Source organism: Symphalangus syndactylus, chromosome 11 (assembly GCF_028878055.3).
Source record: "Symphalangus syndactylus isolate Jambi chromosome 11, NHGRI_mSymSyn1-v2.1_pri, whole genome shotgun sequence".
Classification (NCBI taxonomy): Eukaryota; Metazoa; Chordata; class Mammalia; order Primates; family Hylobatidae; genus Symphalangus; species Symphalangus syndactylus.
Window position 1 is genome coordinate 134420685 of NC_072433.2, and position 26943 is coordinate 134447627.

Below are 26943 nucleotides of genomic sequence, written 5' to 3' on the forward strand. Positions count from 1 at the left end.
TCTTTGCTTTTTTAAATTAAAAAATCAGTTTTAAAATTGCACCTGCAGTACAAAATCAGACCGGCGACTGGGTTGCTGCCATTCCCTCCCCTCGGGACTGTGGCTTCTCAGCTCCAGCTCAGGTCACAGACCTGCTGCCATGGCCCCAGGGTGGGCACAGGGCTAGCAAGACAGTCATGCGGGCAGCCGCGGCCCCAGCGATTGGTCCAGGAGGAGGGCAGGTGACCACACGTGGCCAATCACAATCCTTCCCTGGGAGTTTTTGAACTGGAACAGGAGAGGAAGGACCTCTTCTTTGGTCTGCGTGGGAGACAAGCCCAGAGTGGCCTGGACAGCTGCTGGGAAGAGAGGGTGGGCAGAGCGGCTGAGGGTGTGCTACTGGTTGGGTCTGTGGGGCCTGAAGCTGGTGCCCCTGCCCATCCAATAGTTTGGTGCTTGAGCCAGCACAGTCCCAGGTCTCCCTGATGCCTCCCAGCTGGGTTTCTGTTGCTTGTGGCTGCAGCATTCTGACACAGACCTTTAGCCCAGGACCCCTGTGCAGAGGTGGGTTTGGGTCTCCCCCGCCCCAGCAGCCCCCGCAGCCTGTGAGATCTAAGCCGGAAGCTGCTCCGGGCACCTGAGTGCTGACAGCCCCAGTGATGGGAACAGGCCCGCTGCTGTGAAGAGACAGACTCATTTTTATCAGTCAGAGACCTGGCCAGGCCCCAGGGTGGACGATCTCCAAACCGCACGCATCCCAGCACTGACAAAGCCGTCTAACATCACTGGAGCCAGGACACCCGGGGAGGCTCTGCCACGGGGTGAGGGAGCTGCCGCCTTCCAGTCCTTCTCCCGCGGAGCACAGAGACGGCTTTCAGCAAGACAAATGGGACCCTGCCACTCCCTGCCCGAAATAAAGTCTCAGCTCCTGATCGTGGGGTGCGTGCTGCTCACCCCCACCGCCTCTCTGAGCTGCAGCCTCACAGGCACACACTGCTCCCCTGCCCAGAACGTTCTGCCCACAGACTCCTCTCAGCCTCAGGTCCCTGCTGAGTGGCCATTCCTGCTGGGAGGCAGGAATTCCCTGATCTACCCTTCCTGAGTCTGGGAGAGATGCCTCCCATACCCCCACGATAGCCCATCACGATTGTTCACGGATCTCTGTGTTCTCCCTCAACGAATAGTTGTCAGACCCCCTGGAGCCACAGCTCGAGGCTTCCTCCCCCCAACCCCCGCACCCTGGGGACGGCACGTCCAGGACCCCCACGCAGGGCCTGTGTCGAAACGGCACATCCAGGACCCCCACGCAGGGCCTGTGTCGAGACGGCATGTGCTGCCATCGGGTTTGCTGCTGAATGAGCAGATGATCTAATGAGTGACCATCCTCACCCACGAGAAAAAACACAACCTGGTCTCCATCTGCCGGTTAGATCGGCCCCCAGTCCTGCTGGCCCCAGCGATGACAGAGGAGAAGGAATGAGGAGAGCCGTGCCTGGGCTGGGCCAGTGTCTCTCTCCCTCGGCTGGGTTTGTCATGCTCAGCCAGACCTGCTGCTGGTGGAGAGGCTGAGTGACCCTTATTTCTGCCTTTGCATCCCTTTCTCCCAGGGCCTGCGGGGCTGTCAGGCACACAGCCAGTGGTGAGGGTTGACGGAAGAGCGAAGGAAGGAGTGAGTGTGGGGAGAGCCAGCCAGGCTCCCCATGTCCACCCAGACGGTGAGCTGGCCCTGCCCTGGAGACACTGTGTCCAGAGGCCGGCAGAGCCCTCAAAACGGTTCCCACAGATCCCGGCAGAGCCCTCAAAATGGTCCCCACAGCTCCCGGCGGAGCCCTCAAAATGGTCCCCACAGCTCCTGGCGGAGCCCTCAAAACGGTCCCCACAGCTGCCGCCCACTCTTGGGACCCTAAGTGTGGGGAGGCTGGGGTTGAGCAGTGGGGATCAGGATCTGGCAGGATCGGAATGTAGGGGCCTGGGGGCTCCCGGCTGGGGACAGCTCCAGCAGGAGTGGCCGGGACGACGGGAAAGTGAGGTGTCTGCTCCCAGACTGTGTGTGGCTTGGATGCCAAAGCACCTTTTGCTGTATTCGGCACCCTGAGACCCTTATGTCTACCTATTGAAGGCACAGTTTACTCCCGGGAAAATAAACATTTGGGTTTATTGGTTGTGACTGCATCACCTGAATCTTAATCATGTGTGTCTCTGGGTTTCCCTTAAGGGGGATGGCTCCCCTTAAGATGACTTTGGGGCTGCCATAGGCCTTGTCACCTGTGTTGGGCTGGTGAGGACAGGGACAGAGATGCCCACAGAGCGTGTGGGCTGTGCTCCTGCCCTGGGCAGCTGAGGGCGGTGGCCTCTAACCGCTGATACCATGTCAGGACAGTGGCCACCTAGCCCGAGGCTCTTTCATCTAGAGTCCTGGTCCTTCTGGACTCGGGCGTGAATGCGCCGTGGCCATGCCTGGGTGTGGTCATGGCCCCTGTACAGCTGCCAGTCAGAGAACTGCCCAGGAGCTGCCATTCCTCCTCTGAAGACCCCAAATCCCACCACTGACCAAGATAGCCCCCTGACACAGTGGGCTCCCCCAGCCACCATGATAGTACCCCAACTGCTATGAAAGGTCCCCTAACCACAATAGGCACCCTCTCCACCATGATAGGCCGGCCCCTGATCTACTCTGACTGCCCCCTTCCCAGACAGCCCTGCCCAAGGCTCCTGGCCCCAGCCAAGGCTCCTCACCCACCCAAGGGTCCTGACCCTGCCCAGGGCTCCCAACCCCCAGGCCTGCCGAGTTCCCGCTCCCTGAGGCTTTGGGAAAGAGACCCTGGATGTCAGTTGTCTGCCAGGAGAGCCCTGGAGGGCAGCCGCCTGGCCCCAGCCCCAAAGGCCAGGTAGAGCTTCCAGACAGAATGGCCAGGAAACTGGGTCGGAGCCCTGTTTATCATGCGTGTGACGGAGGGCGAAGACCTGCATCATGGGAGAATCCCACGCACACGGAGCTCACGGCCTGTGCCAGGGTGGGCGGGAGACCTTCACCCACCCGCCGGGTCCCCGGGATGCAGCGTGTCCACCTGCTCTTCCCCAGGGGTCTCAGGGCTCTCTGCTGTTTGAGCCCAGGGATGACCCTGCTCCCCCAGGCTCAGAGCCCAGCAGCTCCCGGAGGGTGGAGGGTGGAGGGACGCGGAGCTTCTACGGCCCTCACAGGCATGGCCCTATTCACTCAGTTCCACGGGTCGGGGCTTCCCAGCAGGGGACATGGAGGCCCGGAGGTATTTGTCTGGAGTCACACAATTCCATGGCAGAGGGAGGCGAGGCTGGGACCCACAGGCTCTGTCTCCGTCACCCCACCTGGCCTGGTGTCTGTTACTGGTGGACCCTGCTGGCGGTGCCCTGGGAGAAAGAGGCGCTCCAGGTGTGAGTGGTGGGGCCTGGCATCTGCTCCTTGGCTGCTTTCCTGGCCAAGTTTTGAACTGGACCGCATGGCCCCTGCCCTCCCTCCGTGCCTGCTCCAGGTGGCATCACGAGGCCTGCAGCAGCTGCACCAAGCCCGGGCCCTGGGGTTCTGGGCTGCCTGGCACCGTGCAGTCCACACTGTACTTTGCCAGGGCCTCTTAAATGCAGAGGCTGAACCATGGAAGGAGTGACTCACCCGGAGACTGCGGCAGCCTGAAGTCGGGGCCCTCTACGTCTTTGTCACGCTCTCCCCCAGAACAAAACCACCCTTGGGCTTCAGGCCCCAGGGGTTATGCCCACGGGCAGCTGCCCAGCAGAACCACCATCACACGGGATTGGTTGCTCACTCCTCCCCCATTGACCCACTGCCCGGAATCTTCCCTCTCACCAAACGCTGCAGATGGTTGTAACCTCACAATCTGGACAGCCAGCTGATGGCCCCAGAGGTTCCTGGTCAGAAGTGCTGCCTTTCTCTGCCCTGGGACACCCCGCCCCCACGGCAGATGCCACTGCCTTTCAGGGCCAGTAGCAGACATGGCTGAGCACTCTCCGTGGGGCTGCCACCTGACTCGGGACAACAGTGCTACTCACACAGCACAAACGGGGTCGGAGCTTGCACAGAGACCATGACGCCCCCTCAGTCCGGGGAGGACAACACGAAGGTGATAGCCAGTCCCTGCACCCCCAGGCACATCCCCTTGCTGACCCCCACATCTGTCCTCACTGTACATCTCGTAGGCCCAGAGAGGGTCGGAGGCTCACCTGAGACACACAGCTGTGGTGAGACAAGGTTCTTAACGGACTGTCAGCCGAGCATAGATAAACTCAAAAGCAGATGCAGTGCACACAGTGGAATGTTATTCAGACATAAGAAGGAAGGCAGGTCCGACACACGCTCCAGTGGGGATGGACTCAGAAAACACGGGCGAGTGGAAGAGCTGAACACAGGATCCCGCTTACACACAACGCTGGAAACGACAAATCCACAGAGGCAGGAAGCAGATCACTGGTGGGCAGGGCTGAGGGAGGGAACAGGCCTGACTGCCCGTGGGCGTGGGGTTTCTTTTGGGGGAAAATGTTCTAAAACTTGTTAGCAGTGATGGTTGCACACCTCTGTGACCCTGCTAAATGCCACTGACTTGTGTACTTGAGATGGGTGAGTTGTAAGATGTGTGGGTTATATCTCAACAAGCCTGCTTGAAAATCACAGTAGATCCAGAACCAAAGCGCCTGTGAGCTGCGGACACTCCCTCGCTCACAGAGACGCCACGGAACTTTGTCAGTGCACCGGGCACGAGCAGGACGGGTGTCAAGGCTGTGTACACCCATGAGGCCGTAGGAAGCCTGGTCAGGCTGTTGGGGCCTCAGATGGCACAAACCTATCCCAAGAGGAAAGGGCCCTGGGTACAGGCTATGGCAGAAGAGACCTAAAATAGCTTCAAGAGCCCAAAGCTCCCAGGGAGAAGTTGAGGTTGATGTGGTCACCTCGAATGGGGAACTCCTCCAGGAAGGAAAGGAGAAGTTTTATTTGGGGCAGGGGTGTTAGAGTAATGCCAGGCGGGGCGACGGGGAAAAAGGTTCTGGGGCGGGGGCATTAGAGTAATGCCAGGTCCTGGTGCAGAGCTCGTGAGTACCCCACGTCCCAGGGCATCACACACGTGTCGTCTGCAGCAGAAGCCTGCTGGTGGAGAGGCGTCTTTCCTATTTCTCAGATGGGGAGACTGGGGCCTGGGTGGGGGCAGGTGGAGAAGCACAGTCGCCGCCCAGCAGCCCAGCACTACCTTTGGAGGGAGAAAAACTCACTCCCCCAGGGCTGGGGGCTGGGGGCCTCGGTGTGGCCTTTGGAAGGAGATGAACTTGCTCTCCCAGGGCTGGGGCCTCGGGGCCTCAGCGTGGCCCAGGTCTGCACTGGCTCTGTGCTCTTCCCGCTGCAGGCTGTGGGTCCCCTGTGGGCAGCTCTCACGCTGCAGACCTGGCTCCCTAGGGGGATGGTGAGACTGGGATCCTGTACCACCTCGGCCTCCCCTTTCCCTTTGCCTCCATGGAGCGGGCCTGAATTCCCAGAGGGCCAATTCCTCTCTCTGCCCCGACCCCTGGCAAACATGTCAGCTGCTCATTCACCCAACAGACAAGTGCTGCGTGCCTGGGCTGTGCCGCACCAACCCAGGGCCAGGATTCGGAGGGGAACAGAGAGAAAGCCCCATCCTTACGATGCCAAGGTCCCAGCAGCTGGAGGGGCAACGCCCCTGTTGATTGACGGGCTGAATCATGTGCCCACGTCCTTACCGGCAGGCACGCCGCGTGTGCTCTGTGCCAGGTGTTCAGGCCTGGCCTGGGCCCGCTGGGTCCTGGTCTCATAAACGCTACATGGACAGTCACATGAGCAGCTGCTGTGGCCGTGGATGGGTGGTGGGGCCAGGACATGACCCTATTGGGGGAGCAGAGTGGCCTCCTTGCGGGAGACAGTTGAAGTAGTCCTGGTGATGATGGTGGGCTCCCAGGAGAGGCAGAGAGAACACGCATGCACACCTGGGGCAGAGAGAACACACGTGCACGCCTGGGGGCAGAGAGAACACACGTACATGCCCGAGGGTGGAGAGAACACACATGCACAGCCAGGGATGGAGAGAACACGCGTGCATGCCCGGGGTGGAGAGAACATGTGTGCATGCCCGGGGCTGGAGGCACATGGGTGTTCAAGGCCTGTGAGGAGGCCCGGGCACCGGGGCAGCACTCAGAGCTTACAGAGCCTGCAGGTCTTAGACAGAGGGGCAGGCAGAGGCAGGAGGTGGCATGGGTCATACCACCTGTAAAACCCAGGCACAGTAGAGAATGTTCTAGAAATAAATGTGATGCTGTGATTGCCTGAGAGGGAACCCAGGTGCAGGGCAGGGAAGGTCCCAGGGAAACCCTCCTTTTCCTCCTCCTTCCTCCCAGCCGCTGGGAAAGGCGATGGAGAGAAAATGGGAGCAGGGCAGAGACGGTGTCTGGGATTACTGGAGGAAAAGTGGCTCGTTGTTTAAAAAGATCATTAAGCCTGTAATCCCCGCATTTTGGGACGCCAAGGCAGGCAGATCTCCTGAGGTCAGGAGTGGGAGACCAGCCTGGCCAACATGGTGAAACTCCATCTCTACTAAAAATACAAAAATTAGCAGGGTGTGGTGACGGGCGTGTGTAATCTCAGCTACTTGGTGGGAGGCTGAGGCAGAGAATCACTTGAACTAGGGAGACGGAGGCTGCAGTGAGCCAAGATCGCACCACTGCACTCCAGCCTGGGTGACAGAGCCAGATTGTCCAAAAAATGATAATAATAAATTAACATAACTAAATAGATCATTAAGTTTCCAAGGAAGATGAGTCCGTTTCCCTCGGATGATTTTCAGTAGAAAACAGGCAGAGATAAGACAAGGTCCTTGATTCCCAGGTTTGTCTGCCCTCCCAGGACGGCCCACGAGATGTGAGTGGTATTGAATGACCCAGGCCTGCACCGTCTGGGCTGGGAGGGCAGGGCAGTCTTCTGCCTCAAGCTCTAAGTTCAATGTGGACGGCATCTGTGAAATGGAATCGCGTCACCTGCTCTGCTGAACTCACGGGGCCAGGTGCGAGGTCGATGGGGTCATGGGTGCAGAGGCTGTTTGCAGATAGCAGAGAAGATGTGAAGAAAGAAGCTTGAAAATCCTGGTGTGAGAAGGGCCTCAGGAGTGTCACATTTGAACACTATTGATTTGTGGACTGGAACCTACTGGAACGAATCCATTTGTCATGGGGCATAAACAGAAGTCAGCTAAGTGAGGCCTCCACAAGAGTCTCAATTTTCCTTATGAAAAGAGGCTGGCCTAGTCTTTGTCCTCTGCCCCTTCTTCCTCCTTCCTGCCTGGAATGCATACGTGATGCCTGGAGCAGGGGCAGCCACTTTGCAGCCAGGAGACCAAAAGCAAGAGGATAGTGAAGCTGAAAGAGCAGAAGTGCCAGGTACCAGACAGTGTCGTTGCAGCACCAGCCTGGGCCACCTGCCTCTGGGTTTGGTCATGTAGAAACAAACCTTGTTTACACTCCTGTTAGGTTTTCTGTGATTTGCAGCTGACATAACCCTATTGGCTACAGGGATCAAATCAGTCACAGGGAGGGCTGCCAGATTTTGGAGATTACAAAAGCAGAATGCCTGGTTAAATTTGAATGTCAGATAAACAATAACTGATTTTTAGTGCAAGTCCCAGGTAATATTTGAGATACACTTACAATTTAAGAATTTGTTTATCTGAAATTTGACTTTAACTGCAACGCTATTCACCGATGAAGTCACAGAATCCAGAGAGGCTGTGAGACCTGTCTGAGGTCTCCCTGTGGGCAGGTGGTGGGTGGGGCTCTGCCTTCTGTCTTCCTCGGCCCCTCCTTGTTTTGATCCTGATCTGGTGTCTCTAGAGCTTTCTGAAACCTGCTGTAACAGATGTGTAAAGAAGGGGGCCTGTGATCGCCGCTAGAGCACATGAGAGGTGGTTCGCAGACAGGGGGCACAAGGGGAGTGATGGAACCTTCTGCGGGAACTGACACACAGCACTGGAGATTTCCACTGGATAGTAACCGACGCTCACCCCTGGGTATTCCCACTGCATAGTGACTGATACTCAGTTCTGGACATTCCCACTCCGTAGTAACTGACACTCACCCCGGACATTCCCACTCCATAGTAACTGACACTCAGCACTGGGCATTCCCACTCCATAGTAACTGACACTCACCCCTGGACATTCCCACTGCATAGTAACTGACACTCACCCCTGGACATTCCCACTGCATAGTAACTGACACTCACCCCTGGACATTCCCACTGCATAGTAACTGACACTCAGCACTGGACATTCCCACTCCATAGTAACTGACACTCACCCCTGGACATTCCCACTGCATGGTAACTGACACTCACCCCTGGACATTCCCACTCCATAGTAACTGACACTCACCCCTGGACATTCCCACTGCATAGTAACTGACACTCAGCACTGGACATTCCCACTGCATAGTAACTGACACTCAGCACTGGACATTCCCACTGCATAGTAACTGACACTCAGCACTGGACATTCCCACTCCATAGTAACTGACACTCAGCACTGGACATTCCCACTCCATAGTAACTGACACTCAGCACTGGACATTCCCACTCCATAGTAACTGACACTCACCCCTGGACATTCCCACTGCATAGTAACTGACACTCACCCCTGGACATTCCCACTCCATAGTAACTGACACTCACCCCTGGACATTCCCACTGCATAGTAACTGACACTCAGCACTGGACATTCCCACTGCATAGTAACTGACACTCACCCCTGGACATTCCCACTCCATAGTAACTGACACTCAGCACTGGACATTCCCACTCCATAGTAACTGACACTCACCCCTGGACATTCCCACTCCATAGTAACTGACACTCACCCCTGGACATTCCCACTCCATAGTAACTGACACTCAGCACTGGACATTCCTACTCCATAGTAACTGACACTCAGCGCTGGACATTCCCACTGCATAGTAACTGACACTCACCCCTGGACATTCCCATTCCATAGTAACTGACACTCAGCGCTGGGCATTCCCACTCCATGGTAACCGACACTCAGCGCTGGGCATTCCCACTCCATAGTAACTGACACTCACCCCTGGACATTCCCACTGCATAGTAACTGACACTCACCCCTGGACATTCCCACTGCATAGTAACTGACACTCAGCACTGGACATTCCCACTCCATAGTAACTGACACTCACCCCTGGACATTCCCACTGCATGGTAACTGACACTCACCCCTGGACATTCCCACTCCATAGTAACTGACACTCACCCCTGGACATTCCCACTGCATAGTAACTGACACTCAGCACTGGACATTCCCACTGCATAGTAACTGACACTCAGCACTGGACATTCCCACTGCATAGTAACTGACACTCAGCACTGGACATTCCCACTGCATAGTAACTGACACTCAGCACTGGACATTCCCACTCCATAGTAACTGACACTCAGCACTGGACATTCCCACTGCATAGTAACTGACACTCAGCACTGGACATTCCCACTCCATAGTAACTGACACTCAGCACTGGACATTCCCACTCCATAGTAACTGACACTCACCCCTGGACATTCCCACTCCATAGTAACTGACACTCAGCACTGGACATTCCCACTCCATAGTAACTGACACTCAGCACTGGACATTCCCACTGCATAGTAACTGACACTCAGCACTGGACATTCCTACTCCATAGTAACTGACACTCAGCGCTGGACATTCCCACTCCATAGTAACTGACACTCACCCCTGGACATTCCCACTCCATAGTAACTGACACTCACCCCTGGACATTCCCACTGCATAGTAACTGACACTCACCCCTGGACATTCCCACTCCATAGTAACTGACACTCAGCACTGGACATTCCCACTCCATAGTAACTGACACTCAGCACTGGACATTCCTACTCCATAGTAACTGACACTCAGCGCTGGACATTCCCACTCCATGGTAACCGACACTCAGCGCTGGGCATTCCCACTCCATAGTAACTGACACTCACCCCTGGACATTCCCACTGCATAGTAACTGACACTCAGCACTGGACATTCCCACTCCATAGTAACTGACACTCACCCCTGGACATTCCCATTGCATAGTAACTGACACTCACCCCTGGACATTCCCACTGCATAGTAACTGACACTCACCCCTGGACATTCCCACTGCATAGTAACTGACACTCACCCCTGGACATTCCCACTGCATAGTAACTGACACTCAGCACTGGACATTCCCACTGCATAGTAACTGACACTCACCCCTGGACATTCCCACTGCATAGTAACTGACACTCAGCACTGGACATTCCTGCTCCATAGTAACTGACACTCAGCGCTGGACATTCCCACTCCATGGTAACCGACACTCAGCACTGGACATTCCCACTCCATGGTAACCGACACTCAGCACTGGACATTCCCACTCCATGGTAACCGACACTCAGCGCTGGGCATTCCTACTCCATAGTAACTAATACTCAGCACTGGGCATTCCCACTCCATAGTAACTGACACTCAGTGGTCGGCATTCCCACTCCACTGTAATTGATACTCAGCACTGGATATTTCCACAGCATACTCGTACTATTTTACTTTTACAAAAGCATCAATTGCCAATGGATATTTATTTTCCACAAATAACGTGAGACGCCCTGACCCAGCCTCAAAGGTGAATGCACTTCCCAGGCTGCTGCATCCACTGTGTCTGCTGTGGCTGCTGGGGTCACTGTCATGTGGGGGACACTAAGGCTTCCTCTGTGCTCAGCAGGAAAAGCACTGTGATCCATTAGCCATGCCTGAGTCCTGAAGGAGGGGCCCAGGGTCCAGGCCACCCTGCACCCCAAGGACACATGGTGGGGCCGGATCACCCAAGGGCGCATTTGAGAGGACTGAACACAGATGCCAAGTTCTGTGGACCACGTTTCAGGGGGAGAGAGCCACGCAGCCGGAGCCAGTGCCCTCCCACCCAGCACCTCCTCCTCATGGTGCTTGGCACAGCCATGAACATGGGTGTCATTAGATGTTGCCTGGTGGGAAAACAGGGGGAGCAAAGCCTGCTGCTTCTTTCTAGTCTGTGCCCCGAACCCCGGAGATGAGCGGCGCTGACCCTGCACGGCTTCTGAGCACCGACGTGAATTCCCAGGTCCACTCAGAAGGGAGCTGGGCAACCCCACCCTGCGTGTCCAAGAACTTTCACTTGCTTAATTTCCACAGGGCCTCTAGGAGGGCACAGGGCACGCCACCCCGCACTGTGGTTTGCAGAGGGGAGATAACGGAGGTTGGGTCCGCAGCCACATCCCCACCACCTGAGCTGCAGGGACAGAGTCAGTGCTGGGGGCCCTGGGCAAATGTGTAGCTGGGATTGGCAAGATGCTGGGGGTGCTTCTTCAAATCTGGAGGGGGAGCCAGAAGAAGCAGACACAGGCCAGGGCCGGAGGGAGAGAAGGTGGGGGCTTGGACAGAGGCTGTAAGGAGTTTCTACCAAAGTCCAGGGCACTGGGGGAAGGCCAGGGGCGGGCGCTCGTCTTCTGCCAGGGGCGGGCACTCATCTTCTGCCAGGGGCGGGCGCTCATCTTCTGCCGGGGGCAGGCGCTCATCTTCTGCCAGGCTTTTTTTTTTTTAAAGAACGTTAAGATCTTTAAAAAATTTGTGACGAACAGAACACAAAATTTATTATTTTCACCATTTTAAAGTGCACAATTCAGTGGTATTTAGTACACTGGCAATGTTCTGCAACCAGCACCTCTACCTAACTCCAGAACACGTCATCAACCTCGCAGTGAATCCTGGCCCCAGGAGCTGTCACTGTCTTCTCCACACTCTCCCTGCAGTGACCCCAAATCCACTCTGTCTCTATGGATCTGTTATCCTGGACATTCCATAAAATGGGACCAGACCGTATGTGGCCTCTTGGCTCTTTCACTTAGTGTAATGTTCTCAGAGGTGAAGCATCGCGCTGCAGTGCACATCAGGAAGAGATTTTAACGGCGTCACGCCTGGATTTCCCTGCTCAGCTGACACTTCATGAGCCAGGCACACAGTGGCCCGAGGAGAGCCGCGTTCTGTGACTCAGGGTCCTGCGGGATCCTGGAATGCAGAGAGGTTCAGGTCGGTGCACGTCTAAGGCAGGAGGCCTGGCCTGGCCACACGGGCGTGGGTTCCTCATCCCTCTGAGCCTCTGTCTTCTCGTGGTGACTTAGGGGACTCTGCAGCTCGCTTGCAGTGCATCTTGAGAAAGAGAAGAGCTCTGTCTGCAGTGAGGAGAGGACAGAGAGCTTTCTGGGCTCCCAGCCCTGCACCTGTGCTGCAAGTGGCACAGCTCTATCGGGGTCTTTAAAGGGGCACGCACACAAGACCATCCGCATACCTGGGCCATTCGGCTTAAAGGAATCCATATGCGGGTCTTCAGCTTCCAGATTGTTCTGCAAACACGGCTTGGAGTCAGCTGTATGCTGCTCCTGCCTGCTCTTCCCCCAATTCATGGGTTGCCTCTCTCTAGCCTGAGTCTGATTACAGGGCTTCGACCCACCAGCGAAAACCTGGGGCGGGCCCCATGCCCTGCCTGCCTCCTGTTTGGAAACCACAGACCTAAAGGTATAAAAAGGCACGTTGACTTCCGGCCCTCCTGGTGTCAGCCAGGCTTCCAAGGGCCCAGTGGCCTCTTTTGACTTTTCATTTACTGCTGGTGAGTCTTCAGTTAGGGTTAGGGTGCAGGGAAGTGACAAGTTGCAGGCTACTTTTTGTTCTGAAGAAAGATTGCACTTCACTAATTCCCATTCATCGGGTTCCGTGTGGCATTTCTTCTTCACAGGGTTTTTAATGTCCCTTGTCCCCCTCTGAATCACCTGGGCTGTCCGGCTGGCTCCCTCGTCAAGGAGTAATACACCTTTCACACATGCTTACTGTATGTGTGTATAAGAACTATGTTTTTAAGTTTTGAAAAATACACTTTGACCTTTCCTTCCTGCTTCCTTACTTTTTTATCTTCCCATCCATCTATCCACCCACCAACCCATCTATCCATCCACCCACTCACCCATCCATCCACCATCTATCCATCCACTCACCCATCTATTCATCCATCTATCCATCCACCCACCCATCCATCCACTCACCCACCATCTATCCATCTGTCCATCCATCCATCCATCCATCCATCCACCATCTATCCACTTATCCAACCATCCATCTATCCACTCATCCATCCATCCATCCATCCACCCACCCATCTATCCATCCATCCGTCCGTCCATCCATCCATCCATCCATCCATCCATCCATCCATCCACCTACCACACCCATCCATCCATCTATCCATCCGTCCATCCATCCATCCATCCATCCACCTACTCCATCTATCCATCCATCCATCCATCCATCCACCTACCCCATCCATCCATCCATCCACCTACCCCATCCATCCATCCATCCATCCATCCATCCATCCATCCATTTATTCACACACCCACCCATCCATCCATCTATATCACAATTAGAATTCAAAGTGAGGCATTTGGATCATTTAATAACATGCTTATTTGAATTAATATCTGACAAACATCACTCTGGGTAGATTGTTTTTCAATGAGGACCAGTTCTGCCCTTTGTTTTTAAGGCAGCATTTCTATAAATCAAGTGAGCTAAATCTGCAGATTTTCGTAAGACTAGATGCCAAACACTGGTAACATATTAGGTATGCTAGAAAATACAGTTTTTGAGACTGTTTAATCGATGTTTAGGGGCTGCAAATTGGCCCATGTGGCACCATTGCCAAGGGTCCTGTGTCCAGCTTTGGTTTAGAAAGATACTTGGTGTGCAGTGCCAGCCAGAGGCCCTGAATCCTGCTTCTGCTACCCAGAGGGCTAGGTCCTTGCAGGGCAGAGAGTTTGCAGAACAGGTATGTGCCACGGCCAACACACGCCTCACACACTTTATGCATCTGTTCTTCTGTGACCCAGTGGTAAGGTTGTGGGGTGCAGCTGTCACCTTATTTATTTTAACAACGTCTTGTCCACAGATACCTGTCATGTTTGAAAACCTCTCTAGTGGCCCCTGGGCCACCATTATCTGCCAAAAACGAAGCAGCACAAGGTCTGTGTGTGGCCAGGCTGGGTGAGGCTGCTTTGTAAGCAATTTCATCTTATAGGGGAACTTGGCTTGTCAAAAAAAAGTTTTAAGGAGCTTGCAAACAAAAGCGTTAAAAGCCCACAGAACCACCGGCTTTGAGCATCGGGCCTGGTGCTTGGCACCCGACGGGTCCCCTCCACTGTGCCTGGTCCTTCCTCTGTGGGCTGATGTCAGGGGAGGGGATCGGGGCCCATTTGGCAGCAGGAACAGAGAGACTCCACAGAGCATGGGCGGATACAGAGTTCCCACCGGGCCACTCCTTGGCCAGGTAAAGCAGCCCTCGCCTCCTCTTCTACCTGTAAGGTGGGGCCCCTCAGGATGGAGCAGGGTTTGAAGCCCTCACCTCCTCTTCTACCTGCAAGGTGGGGCCCCTCAGGATGGAGCAGGGTTTGAAGCCCTCGCCTCCTCTTCTACCTGCAAGGTGGGGCCGCTCAGGACGGAGCGGGGGTTCCCGGTTTGTGTGGGTCGCTCTGCTCTGAGGGTCACTCTGCTCACTGGCCTGCACGGTCCCAGGACTTTCCCCCACCTGAGTCACGGCACAGCACCCTGAAACGCATCTTGGCCACATTAGGCTGTCTCCAGGGACAGACTCCAGAGCAGCCAGCTAACAAGGCTGCCAGTCTCCCCTGGTCCTTGGCAGGAGTGAGGCCTGTGCCAGGGGTGGGGGGTGGCAGCCCCTGTGAGTGCCCACAGAGGAGAGTAGAGCGGGGCATCGCGAGTCCACAGACCTCCTGGCCCCTCTCCCACCTGAGCAGCATGGCTGGGCTTCCTCCCATGCCACACCCTCATCCCACCTGGGGTGACCGCGAACCCATGTCCAGAGGAGGCCCAGGCCCGATCAACCTCTGGCCTCCCGTGAACTCAGTAGTGGAAGCAATAAAAGCACCCAGTGCCAGGCCCTGCCCAGCACCCAGCCTCCCTTGGAGGCCGGCCCTGGTTTCCACGAACAAGGAATTCCTCCAGGAGCAACGGACACTCTTGACCTCCAGAGCCACTGCCTGCCATCACCAGCACCGGCGCCGCACACAGGCCTTTCCGAACACGAGCTGGGTGGGTTGGGCTGCGGGCATCTCCAGTGACTCCCGTGCCCTGGCCCTGCCTGGCTTGTCACCCAGATGAAAGTCGGATGCAGCACGCCCACTGCTGCCCCTCAGAGACCAGGCCCTCATTTCTCCCATGAAGCCGGGTAGGGCCCACACCCACCCTGGACTCCGGACGCCCAGGATGAGAACTTCGTATCACACTCTTGCCCCTGTGGCCAATGTCTTGTGTTTGCTTTGGAGAAACCATATGGGTCCCAGGGGAGGAGGGAAAGCATCCTTGATCGAAGCATTGTTTGTAGCGCTGGAAATTGACGCACTCAACCTCTCTCCACAGGGAAGCCAAGAACAGCGCACTGGTGTGCGCCACCCCCCCAACCCCCGAGGTGCCACTCGGCCCCAACACAAGGCAGCACCATGCCACCCCCCTAACCCCCGAGGCGCCACTCGGCCCCAACACAAGGCAGCACCATGCCACCCCCCTAACCCCAGAGGCACCGCTCGGCCCCGACACGAGGCAGCACCATGCCACCCCCCTAACCCCCGAGGCACCGCTCGGCCCCAACACGAGGCAGCACCATGCCACCCCCCTAACCCCCGAGGCACCGCTCGGCCCCAGCACGAGGCAGCACCATGCTCAATGCAGTCAGCCTCGCAGCTATCAAGAGAGGAAATTGCAAAGGAAAATGAGAATTCGATGCCTTTTCTGTAACTGTGTGAGACACACTGTGCCTGGGAGCGACGGGGACGGGGCGGGACAGCTTTCCACACCCTAAGTGCTGCCGTGCGTCCACCTGTTCAGTTTTCATGGATGTGCCGGAGACGGGGATTGCTATTGCCCCATTTACAGATGAGGAAGCCTTGGTGGGGTGTGGGGTGGCTGAGCATCTGAGCTAGGTCCTCCCAACCCCTTGATCCCATCTCGCCGCCCCCAGGTGGGGTGGCCTTCCAGGCGGGGACACTGAACCCACAGGAATTCCTTTCTATAAAGAAGAGGGAAGGAAGGAGCAGGCTGGGGATGGGGACGGCGTGCTGCCCTGCGTGTCTCCCATGACCTGGCTTCTCCAGGGGGGTTAAAGATTAGCCACAGAGCACAGGGGTGATGGTCAGGTGCACACTGCTTGGGGGCTTGTTGCGGCTCAGCCCTCACACTGTCCCTTCCCGTCCAGGGCCCCGAGCGCTCAGGACGCTCCCTGCCCCGGAGCAGCGTGTCCAGCGGGGGTCAGCGTGAGAGCTGTGTGGAGACGCCCACCCTCCCTTGCAGCCAGAGGTAAGAAGCGGAAGGCAAAGAGGAGAGGTCGCTCTGTGACCTCCGGAATGTTACCATTTTCACACATACTCAGTTTATAAATTATTAAGGCATTCTGCATCCTTCTTTTTGCACCATGACTGAAATGACTGAAGTTCGGTGGGTTCGACGGGTCAGGTGGCCGAGTTGGGACCATGTGACCACAGGGCTTTGATGAGGACCCCCCCATACCGCCCATGCTGGGGCCCACCTGGAGGAAATAAGCCCAGAGAGGCACGCCCTGGTGAGAGGCCGAGTCAGGTGGACCACAGGGGCCTGCCAGGGGCCCTGGCCGCAGGCCTGCCCGTCCCAGCTGTCTCTGGCCCTGGGGAGGGGCCCAGCAGGGAGGGGCGGGAAGCACCTGGCAGTTTCGGTTTCACCAGGAAGTGGCCGCCTGCTGTCTCCCTTCCCACCCGCTGCCCGGAGAGCCCCCCAGGTGGGGACGGCCCCTTGCACTGCAGACGACGAAGCCCCAGCTGAGGGGCCGCAGGACAAGCCTCACGGCTCCTGGCAGCGGGGACAGAGCCAGGCCCAGCCTCAGCTGCGTCTCAGGAGGACCTGGGGTGGGAGAAGCCCCTGGGGGCCAAGAGCAGATGAGGGCAGATCTGACTGGCATCTTCTGTCACCTGCTGGTGACCTTTTAGAACACGTGGTCCCAACCCTTGGTCTAGAATATGCTGCTGTGCTGGAGGGGCAGAAGCAGCTGAGACGGCTGTCCGTCCCCCCCCGTCAGTCCATCTGTCTGGGGCTGGGGGTGTCAGGACAACACCCACCACTGCAGGCCCCCTTGGAAATGAGCAGCAAGAAGCTTCCGGGTCCAGTTTGCACCAAGCCCCTCCAGCGGGGACGCCTCTTTCATTTCTGCACCCTGCGCCTGGCACGGAGGGGTGTGCGGTCAGCGGGTGGGGGCTGACTGGGTGACTTGCAGTGACAGGGTGGTGAGGCCCTGGACCTCAGTGCCCTGTGACCCCCGTGGACCATAACCCCTCTGAGCTCCAGGGTCTGCAGCGCTGCAGGCCTCACACAAATTGCTGGCCGGGAGCCCAAGATCTGTTCTCTAAATCTGGGAGCCCAGCCTGAGCAAGCCCTCAGCAGCCCCAGCCTCAGCGTGCGGCCTGGGGTCCCCGTTTTGAGGTATCCCCTATCCTCTCGTGAGCAGTTGGCAGGGTCAGGCTGACTCCACCGGCTCTGGGAATCGGCTGCGGCCTGGCCCAGATGCAGCCAGGGTCACTGCCGTCTGGAGTGAGGGGCTGCAGCGGACACGGCTGGAGGGACGGTTGCAAGGTCCCCTCCCCCACTCTGTCCCCCTCAGGTCTGTGAAGTCGGGACTTTCTAGACACTCAAAACGCACCTGAACTTGGGAGTGCAGGAGGAAGCTCTGGGAGCCCACAGGGTGGGGTGAATTCTCCAGTTCCTTCTCTATGGGGCTCCCTCCCAGCTGGCGCCTCCTGGCCTTGGCAGGGGTGGGAGGTCTGGTGTCTGCAGGGACAGCTGCAGGGGTCGCAAGAGCGGGACCCCTTGGGAGGGAGCGGCAGGAAGAGGGTCTTTCCTCACCAAATCCCACCCCAGCCTCAAGGAGGGGCTCGCCGCCACCCCGTTTTACAAACAGGAGACAGGCTGGGGTTGGCGTGGCCGATGGACAGCAGTTTCCATTCCCTCCATGGTCAGGTCCAGCCACTGCCCCTCACAGACCAGGGAGCCAAGGGAGAGGGGGCGGGGCCGGCCCGAAGTCGCACAGACCTCAGCACCGCCCCTGGGGCTCCATCTTGCAGGCTCAGGGCAGCAGGCCAGGCTTGGCTGCCCCAGTGGGGCAGGTGCCAGGGCTCCCAGTGGGCCCTGCTAGAGGGCACCATGGACCCGGTCCATTTAGGGTGAGCATGGCCTGGGAGGTTGCAATTTGGCAGAGCCCCCGACCTTCTGCAAGGCTGTGGGTTCACCCCATCCCTCTCCGCAGGGGCCTCCCCAAATGAGCCCCAGTGGCTGTGGCTGTTGGCGGCTTCTGCCATGTCTTCTCGGGAGGGCATGCCTTCTGGCCACACTCCTCCCAGGGAGAAAGCCACACTTGGGGCCCTCACCCCAGGAGCCCTTGTCTCCACAAAGGAGGTGCCTGGAAAAGCTGACGGAAATTCACGTCAGTGGGGGGCAGGCCTGGGGGAGGGTTTAGCCCACTCTCCAAAAGCTGCCAGTGAAACAGCTGCTCTGCAGCTGTCTTGGGCAGAGAGAGAATTTCAGTCCAGGAGGCAGTGGCGGCGGCCCCAAGCCGGCAGCCTTGCTGTGTGATCAGCTGGGTGTCAGGACATGCTTGATCCAGAGGTCAGCGACGGGGGTGTCAGGCAGCACCTGCGTGGGGCTTCCTCAAGTGAAGCAGGGTGATGGAGAGGTGGGTTCGGAGGGGCTCAGCTGATGGCGTGGCTCTCGTCTCGGAGCAGGGCATGCAGTGGGGTCCCTCTCCAGCTGCCTTGCCTCCGGAGGGTCCTTGGCAGACAGGCACAGCCTGGGAGGACGTGGCCTACCCCAGCCCCGCTGTGTGAGCTCAGCTGGTTTCCTGACCTTTCTGATTTGTGTCCTCATCTGAGGTCAGCGATGCCCTTGAAGTGTTGCCGAGTGAAAGCCGGGAACGGGATTGCTGTCTGCCCCTTCCCTCCGGGGCCACAGGGCCTGAGTTCCTGGGAAAACTGTGGAGCCAGTCCCTGCCTCCGCACCAGCAGGATGCACACAGCCAAGTAACAACTCTAGAACCAGGAGCGAGGAGGCCTCGCCTCGCCTGGAGATGGAATGGACTCACGCCTTCCAGGGCTGAGCACCCTCCTGGGCCAGTACTGTCTGCGGAGGGCCCTGCTGCAAGCAGGCACCAGAGCTCCCGCCTCGTGCAGCCGACGCTGGGGGCAGGGGGATGAGTAGTACATAAGGGGACGGCTGGTTTGTCTCATGGGGTGAGAGATTGAAGGAGAGGAACACCGAGGGAATGAGGCCGGTGGGAGCGAGACCTCGCTAAGCGGAGGCTGAGAGCAACCCCGGGAAGGAGGCCGGTGGGGAGGGGGCTCCTCGGTGAGGGCACAGCACAGGCACGGGCTCGGGAGGCTCGCGGAGCCACCAGGCAGCTGAGGCTGTGAGTGCCGCAGGCGGACGCGGTGGGGTCGGGCCGGGAGGGCTGGGCCGTGGGTGTGCGCAGGTGTAATGTGGCTGAGGTGTTTTCATCAACTCAATTTTCCGTTTTTTTTTTTGTTTTGTTTTTGTTTTTTTTTTTTTTTGTTTTTTTTTTTAAGACAGGGTCTCCCTCTGTCACCCAGGCTGGAGTGCAGGGGGGCAATCTTGGCTCACAGCAACCTCTGCCTCCCGGGTTCACGCGATTCTCCTGCCTCAGCCTCCCGAGTAGCTGGGATTACAGGCGCCCGCCACCACACCTGGCTAATTTTTGTATACTTAGTAGAGACAGCGTTTTGCCATGTTGGCCAGACTGATCTCAGAATCCTGGCCTCAAGTGATCCGCCCGCCTCGGCCTCCCAAAGTGCTGGGATTACAGGCATGAGCCACTGCACCTGGCCTTGATTTTTCAAATGAGTTGGTGACACAGCCACTCTCTGCCCACCTGAGAGAGCTGCCTGGGGCCTGGGGTGAGCAGAGCTGGGAGAGGAAGCCCCTCAGTGGGGTCCCTGCTGCAGACCTGTGTCCTGGGCAACTGCCTGACAGGCCTCGGAGCAGCCGTCCTGGGGGTGGACTTGGGGGTTTAGTGCTGAGAACTTCATTGGCTCCTGCTGCAGTCTGGCCTCTGGCTTTGTAACAGTCGACCTGAGTGACCCAGTCCATAGCTCCCAGCTGGAATTCCTTCAGAGAGTGGGTGGGTGGCACTCAGACGTGCCTCTCTTTTCCCTGCTTCTCCCCAGCTGCCCCTGGCTGACGTCTCCTCAGAGGAGCACTGGCTGGCGAGTGCTGGCTCAGCTGTGACCAGTCGGCCTGTCCCTGCTCAGGGCTCTTCCTGCCCTAACCGGATCTTCTGCCTCCGCCTCGCTGGTCAACTGCAGTCACAGAAGTGAAAGTGCCGGAAAACCCCTGCCCAGCGCCCCAGCAGGTTAACGGGACGCACTGCTTCTCGGTCCACATGTGGTGAGAAATGAAAGTCGTCTTTGCCTAAAGAGTGGCTCCTGGAGCCGCCCCCGTGGGGCCACTTCCTCCAGGAAGCTGGCCTGGATTGCACCCTGACCCTGGGCACCACCCCAGTCTTCCTAGGTGCTGATTCGAGGTCTTTCTGCTGGACAGGAGGACGTGGCTGGTTGCTGTCCTTGTTTGTGGGGATGGGCTGGTATGGGGAAGGAGTGGAGCATTCCAGCAGCCACTGAGGCCTCAGGGAAGCAGTGCCACGCTTACTGGGGAGGGAGGGACGTGCACTTATGGGGCCTGGAGAGCTGGCTGCACCTGGTAGTGAGGACATGCCCAGAGCCCCTGCTCCCTGCTCTGCGCCAGTGGAGTGTCCAGTGGGGAGATAGTTGCGGGGGTCGGGCTTTGTCCCACCGTCTACTCTCCTGAGGACTTCCTGCCTCTGTGGACGCCCCTCTCTCTATTCCTGGCTCATCCATTCCTCTTCACCTTCTGGCCTCAGAGCTCTGCACTCTCCCACCTCTGTCTGACTTTCGTAAATCCTCCCTCATGGAGCTGTCCATGCGCTGGCCGCCCTGTCCCCTCGCGGTGCTGCTGGCTTCCCGCCATGACTGACCCAGAAGGGATTCCAGGGCAAGCTTCCCTCCGAGCCTGGGGCTGGACTCCACGGTCAGTCTGATTTCACAGCAGCAAGATCCTCACATCTCCAGCCCATCTGCCTCTGCCCCACAGGGTCAGCGGAGCCTGCTGTGTGTCTCTCAGAACCTCAGTCTCTTCTGTGATGGCAGTAGCAGCAGCACTCCCGGGCTGGTTCCCCGACATGGAGCCCCCGACCACCATGTGGTCAACAAAAGGGGGGACAGGAGGCGGGAGGTGAGGTCTGCAGGTGCTGGGGCCCTTGGGATGACGGCTGTGACGGCACGTTGCTCACAGACGCCGGTCCGACAGCCACTATCTGGCCCCTTTGCAGGCACCCTTGGGGCTGCCTGTCTGTCTGTCTGTCTGTCTGTGGCCTCAGACGTCTTGTCATGCACACACTGACTTCCCTGCCTCTGGCTGGAGCCCACGGACACCCTGGCCGAGCTCTGCATGATCCGCCAGCTCCATAGCCCAGCAAACACGGGGCCTGCGGCTGAAGGAGTCGGGCTGAGACCGCCCGGCTGCTCGTGTCCACTCCCCCTCCCACCACACCCCCTTGATGGGGCACCTCCCATAACAGGGGCTGCCTGCAGCCTCTCCAGTGCCTCCCTGTGTCCCACCGCCTGGAGTGCAGAGTGAGTGGCTGGAAGTCTGGCCTGGAGTGGGCTGGCCCTTAGAAGAAGGAGGCAGAGGAAGATTTGGGAGGGAGGAAAAGGCCTCGCGAAGATAGAAGTAGTGGCTGCGGCACGGCGGCCACAGCCCAGGAACACCTGGGGCCAGCAGGACCTGGAGGAGGCAGGACCTGGAGGAGCACAGCCATCTGATGCCTTAGTTTCGGACTTCTGGCCTGCGGCGCTGTGAGAGGAGAAGCCTCTGTCGTTCTGAGCCCCCACCCAGCTTGCAGCCTGTCCTTACTGCAGCCCCAGGAGATAGAAACACCGGGGGAGGTCATTCCAGACCCAGAACATTCCAGACCCAGAACATTTCAGACCCAGAACATTCCAGACCCAGAACATTCCGGACCCAAAACATTCCGGACCCAGAACATTCTGGACCCAGAACATTCCAGAACATTCCAGACCTAGAACATTCCGGACCCAGGACGTTCCAGAACATTCCAGACCTAGAACATTCCGGACCCAGGACGTTCCAGACCCACAACATTCCAGAGGACAGCTGGGCCCGGATGGCCACTTGAGGGGATGGAGGATGGGGAGTGACTGGTGGCAAAGCCCAGCCCCAAGGGCAAGGTCGGGTGGAGGGAGCCAAGGCTGACTGCAGGCTCTGGACGTGACCCCTGTGCCAGGTGGGCTCCAGCCAGGGCTCAAGCTTCCTGCACGGATGGTGCCTTCACAGCATCTGCCCATTCCCCATAACATCTGCCTGTCTTGCCCGGTCCCCGTGACACCAGCCCGCCTTTGCCTGGACCCCTCCACTGATAGTGCTCACCACCTCCCCAAGATCCCACGTCGTCCCTCTAAGGTGACACCAGGCAGGCCTGACTCAGTTTCTCCCCCATGGAGGTCCCAGCACGTGGCACTGAACCTTCTCTGCCTCAGCCTACACTTGCCAGGTGGATTTCAAAGTCTCCGTCCCCGGCACCCTCCTCGGGTGACCTGGTTCCCAACCCTCTCTCCTGGGGCAGTCAGGTCACCATTCTGACCTCAGCCTCTTCTTCTGCAAAGTGAGCTTGCGGGGAGAAGGCGGTGAGAGCCTGCACAGCTCCGAGCACACACAGCGGGCGCCTCATAAACCCAGGACCACAAGCACTTGTCTTAATGGGTTCCTTCTGCACCACTGGGCCAAGGGGTCAGTGAGGATCCAGATCCTCCACGTGAGGGGGCTAGGGAAGGAGCCCAGGGAAGGGGTGCTGGCCCCCAGACGGCGGCGCGTGCTCTGTGGCCATCTTCTGATTGCTCACATCTCAGCCCCCAGGACACTGTCAGAGGAGACGAGAGGCTGAGGTCCTCCCACTCCCTGCACAGCACACAGACGCCTCTCCCGCCTGCTACCAAACACGCAGCAACAGAGCCCTGTTCAATACGCCTTTGGTCTAAAGACAGGAAGGTTCTTCTACTTCAGCTTTTAAAGATATTACTGTTCTCCCCAGAGTTTAAAGCCAATCGGCCTGTTTTCAGGCCTCAAAGGTTTTAGGAACTCTTAGGAAGCCTGCGTGCCTGAGATCCACACAGTGGGACTGAGGGGCCCTCAGGTCTGTCCAGGGCCCCCCACAGTTCCCACGGCCCCCATGGCGCCCGCTCCTCCAGCCAGGCGAGGCTTGATGCTGAGGCTTTCTGGCATCACAGGGCCCCCACATCTGTCCCCTGGGGGCCTTGGGGGGCCCCTGGGGTACAGGATGAGAAGCCCCAAGCCCTGGTATTCACGTGTATCTCTGCTGCCTGATGTGGCCAAGGCTATCCCATGGGCACCCTGGAATAGGGCTGGGTGGTTGCAGGGACAGAAGCCCCTAGAAGCCAGGGGCAGGACCCTGCACCCAAGTGAGACCCTGCTCCCTCCTCATGTTGCAGCCCCTAAGCAGGGGCTCCCTGGGGATGGGCACAGTGGCTGGGTACTCTGTGTTAGAGGCCACCCTGGCCCTCTGCTCCTGTCCTCCAGCCATATCAAAGGCCCACCCTGACCCTCTCTGCTCCTCCCCTCCAGCCGTGTCAGAGGCCCGCCCCGACCCTCTGTTTCATGCCTCTAGCCAGCAGCCCCTCGCATGACTAAGGTACGGGGCCACCTCTTGGCCCTAACCTCCTTCCACGGTAGACACCCCCGTCCTTCCACAGTAGACACCCCCATGCTAACAAAGCGGCGGCTCTCCATGCACCTCAGAGCCCGTCTCTGTCCCCACCGGTGAGAACCTGCTCTCAGGCGGGGAGCAGGTGGGAAGGGTCTGACCCATGAGGAAACTGAGGCCCAGGGAGGAAGCACCTGGCCCAAGGCCACTCAGCACCAGGGGACACACAGGGCCACTCCAGAGAGGACAGGATGGCAGATGCCAGGGCCAGTGAGCTGGTGCTGCCTCGAAGGCGGCTCTGCGTCACCCACTAGGGAGAAAGCAGCAGTAGCACTGGCTGTGGTGAGGTCCGGCCTTTGCATGCCGGGCACCTGGGGTTGTGATGTTCCTGCTCACGTCTGGGGCCCTCGTGGGGGATGGCCCTGGGGCCCCACGGGCAGCTGCAGGTGGGAACAGCCTCAGGCAGCTGCCGCCAGGACCTGCTCAGGGAATGTGGTCTCCGGAGGTGCGGACGGCCCTCGGTCCCGGGTTCTGTGTGTGAGTGTCAGGGGTGCAGTCAGACCTGGGACCTGACGGCCGCAGTGAGAGCCCCGAGAGACGGGAGACCGCGAGCTCCGGAAGGTTCCGACGGCTGCTGGGAGCGTGGCCACGAGAGCCACTGGGAAACGGGGCCACCAGCCTGCAGCTGCCGCCCCCAGCATCCGGGGAGCCTTGTCCTGGGACTTTGCAGGCTCGGGTGGGGGTGTCAGCAATAGCTGGCATCCCGCTGGACCCCTCCCCAGCGCCCGAAGCCCCAGGAGGGCAGGCCCAGGTTCCCCGTAAACCCCCACTGCCCTGGCTGGAATCATTCCTCGGACAGGGCCCCGGGGTCGGGTCCATTTCCTCCTCACGGGGGTCTTGGGCCAGTGCCCTCCCCTCTGGCCTCAGTTTCCTCATCCGACCTGCTGTGAGGCGTCGCACCCGGAGGGCATCCCAGGAGGAGGAGGGCTCTCTTTGTAGGAGCCCTCCATCACTTCCCGGCTGCAGCCCTCCCAACCCCAGGAGAACACAGCCCACCCTCCTAGACGGGGCTGAGCAGTCCGGCCTCCAGCATCTGCCTCTGGGTGGGGCCGGGGCACCCAGCTGGCACCTGCCAAGCCCTCACCAGCCCACCTGCCCCAGCTGTGCAGGACCTGCCTGTGGGGTGGCCCTGTTGATATCTGAGGTGAGTCAACATGGCTGTCCGTGCCGGCGCTGTCAACTAAGCCGGGCAGGCCCCGCGAAGCTCGAAGGAGTCACAGCCCTGGCACCGGCTGCCGCCCTCTGCCCCCACCCCACCACCTTCCCCTCGAGCCTCTTACCTGGGCCGCCCTTCCTGGGACCCCGGGGTGCTGAGCAGCCGGCAGAAGCCAGGAGGCCGCTCTCCAGCACAGGGTGCGTCTGGGACATGGAGTCACAGGTGGATCCCGAGGCTGAACCGGCTGCCCTGTCCCTCAGTCTGGAAGCCGGCATGAAGAGGGCCGCCCTCAGGGGCCAACCTGGGACCCAGGACAGGCCTCTTCCGGGACTGCCTTTCCCGACCTCCTGCAGCCTTGAGGGAAAGAGGAGGGGCTGGGCCAGCTGGGGCGTCCTGGAGTTGGGCCTCTGTCCCTGGAAAGCCCAGGCCCTCCTGGCTACCAACTGGGTGTCCTCTGCCCTGGGGAGGGGGTGGGAGCCCTGGGGCTCATGTGATGCGGGGCGGGCCTGGGGCTGCAGGCTGGGGGAGGTCTCCCTGCAGCCTGCGGATGAGGCAGCCAGCTGTGTCCCCGTGATAATGCAGGGGCCGGAGGCCTGCAGCTGCGCCCGCCACTTCCCTGACAGGAACCATCTGGGGCCCTGCCCTGCGCGGCCTTCCCTCGGGCCATTCCGGTTTGATCTTCCAACAACTTCCTCCTCCCAGGCAGCTCTGGTGACGTCCCACCCACCCTGAGCCCTACTGCGCGGCCACTGGGCATGTGTTTCCTCAGCCCCAGCGCAGGTCTGCAGGCCTGAGGGCAGCTCCGTCCTGGCCCAGAGCCTTCGGCCTGCCCCGCCCACCCATCTTCCCACCAGGGCTTGGCCCTTCCTTCAGCCTGTGGTATCTGGGGGTCTCCTCCCTCTCCGCTTGCCCTCAGTCAGCCGGACTTTCCCCAGTACCCCTTTTAGTTTGCCCCCACTCCAGGGGCCACCTTGCCCATGTTCCTCTGGCTGCCGACTGTGCCTTCCAGCCAGATGGGGCCTCTGACCAGCCTCCCGGCAGCCCCGGCTCCCGCAGATGATGGGGGTTCTTGGGCCCCCGACCTGTCCTCAAAGTACCTCCCGCCTGCTGGGAAGGAAATGCTGTCTCTCTGCTTGGCCTCGTTCACAGGGCTTCTGGCCCTCTGTGGAGACAGCAGGGCTCCCCGACTCTCCGGGGGTGCCTTGGAAAGACCCTCACCCCACGCCCCAGCGGCCGCCTCTGGTGAGCAGCCTGGAGTTTTCGGGGGTTAGGGAGGGTGGCTTCTGCAGTCTGAGAAATGCCAGAAGCCACCTCAGAGCCCTCTTGTGACTACTCAGACCCTAGTGAGAGTCCCTAGGACCCCTTCCTAGCGGCTGTTGGGCTGAGAGAGTGAGGCACATCCCAGATGCTGGAAAAAAAAAGCCACTTTCTAAAGCTCCCTGACAACAGTCAGAGGGCTGGAGCTTCCTGGGAGGGGACAGTGACCCTTCGGCCCTTCAGCCCTGGTTTGATGGCTTTTCTGATGCCGTTGGCTGGAGGTTTTGCGGCCTCAGACAGGTCAGAGGTGTGGAGCCTGCAGGCCCAGGGCCGGCTCACGGGCATCTGTGCTATTTTGATTTGATTTTTAGGTCACATCTGCACACGGTTAATAATTCAAGCCATGCAGGGTAAAAGCCGACTCCTTCCCCGCAGGGTCTCCAGGTGTCCCAGGTCTCCCTGTCCCGGTAATCGAGTGTCCTTCTGGAGTTCATGACAACAAGCTGCATGCCAGCGTGTGTGTC

General features: G+C 58.8%; 1 protein-coding gene across 4 annotated transcripts in view; it reads right to left on the reverse strand.

The window, feature by feature from the left end:
• The window catches only part of CBFA2T3 (CBFA2/RUNX1 partner transcriptional co-repressor 3), a 103000-nt gene extending 76807 nt beyond the window's left edge, over positions 1-26193 (reverse strand). For 2 of the 4 annotated variants that reach the window (XM_063612531.1, XM_063612528.1), the window contains exon 1: positions 25287-25871. In XM_063612531.1, coding sequence (XP_063468601.1) covers positions 25287-25437 — 151 coding nt within the window. In that variant the 5' untranslated portion in view covers positions 25438-25871. Of the gene's footprint in view, positions 1-25286 lie in introns of all 4 variants that reach the window. The other 2 variants (XM_055232820.2, XM_055232821.2) reach the window with 2 other exon arrangements.
• Between the last annotated feature and the right edge of the window lie 750 nt (positions 26194-26943).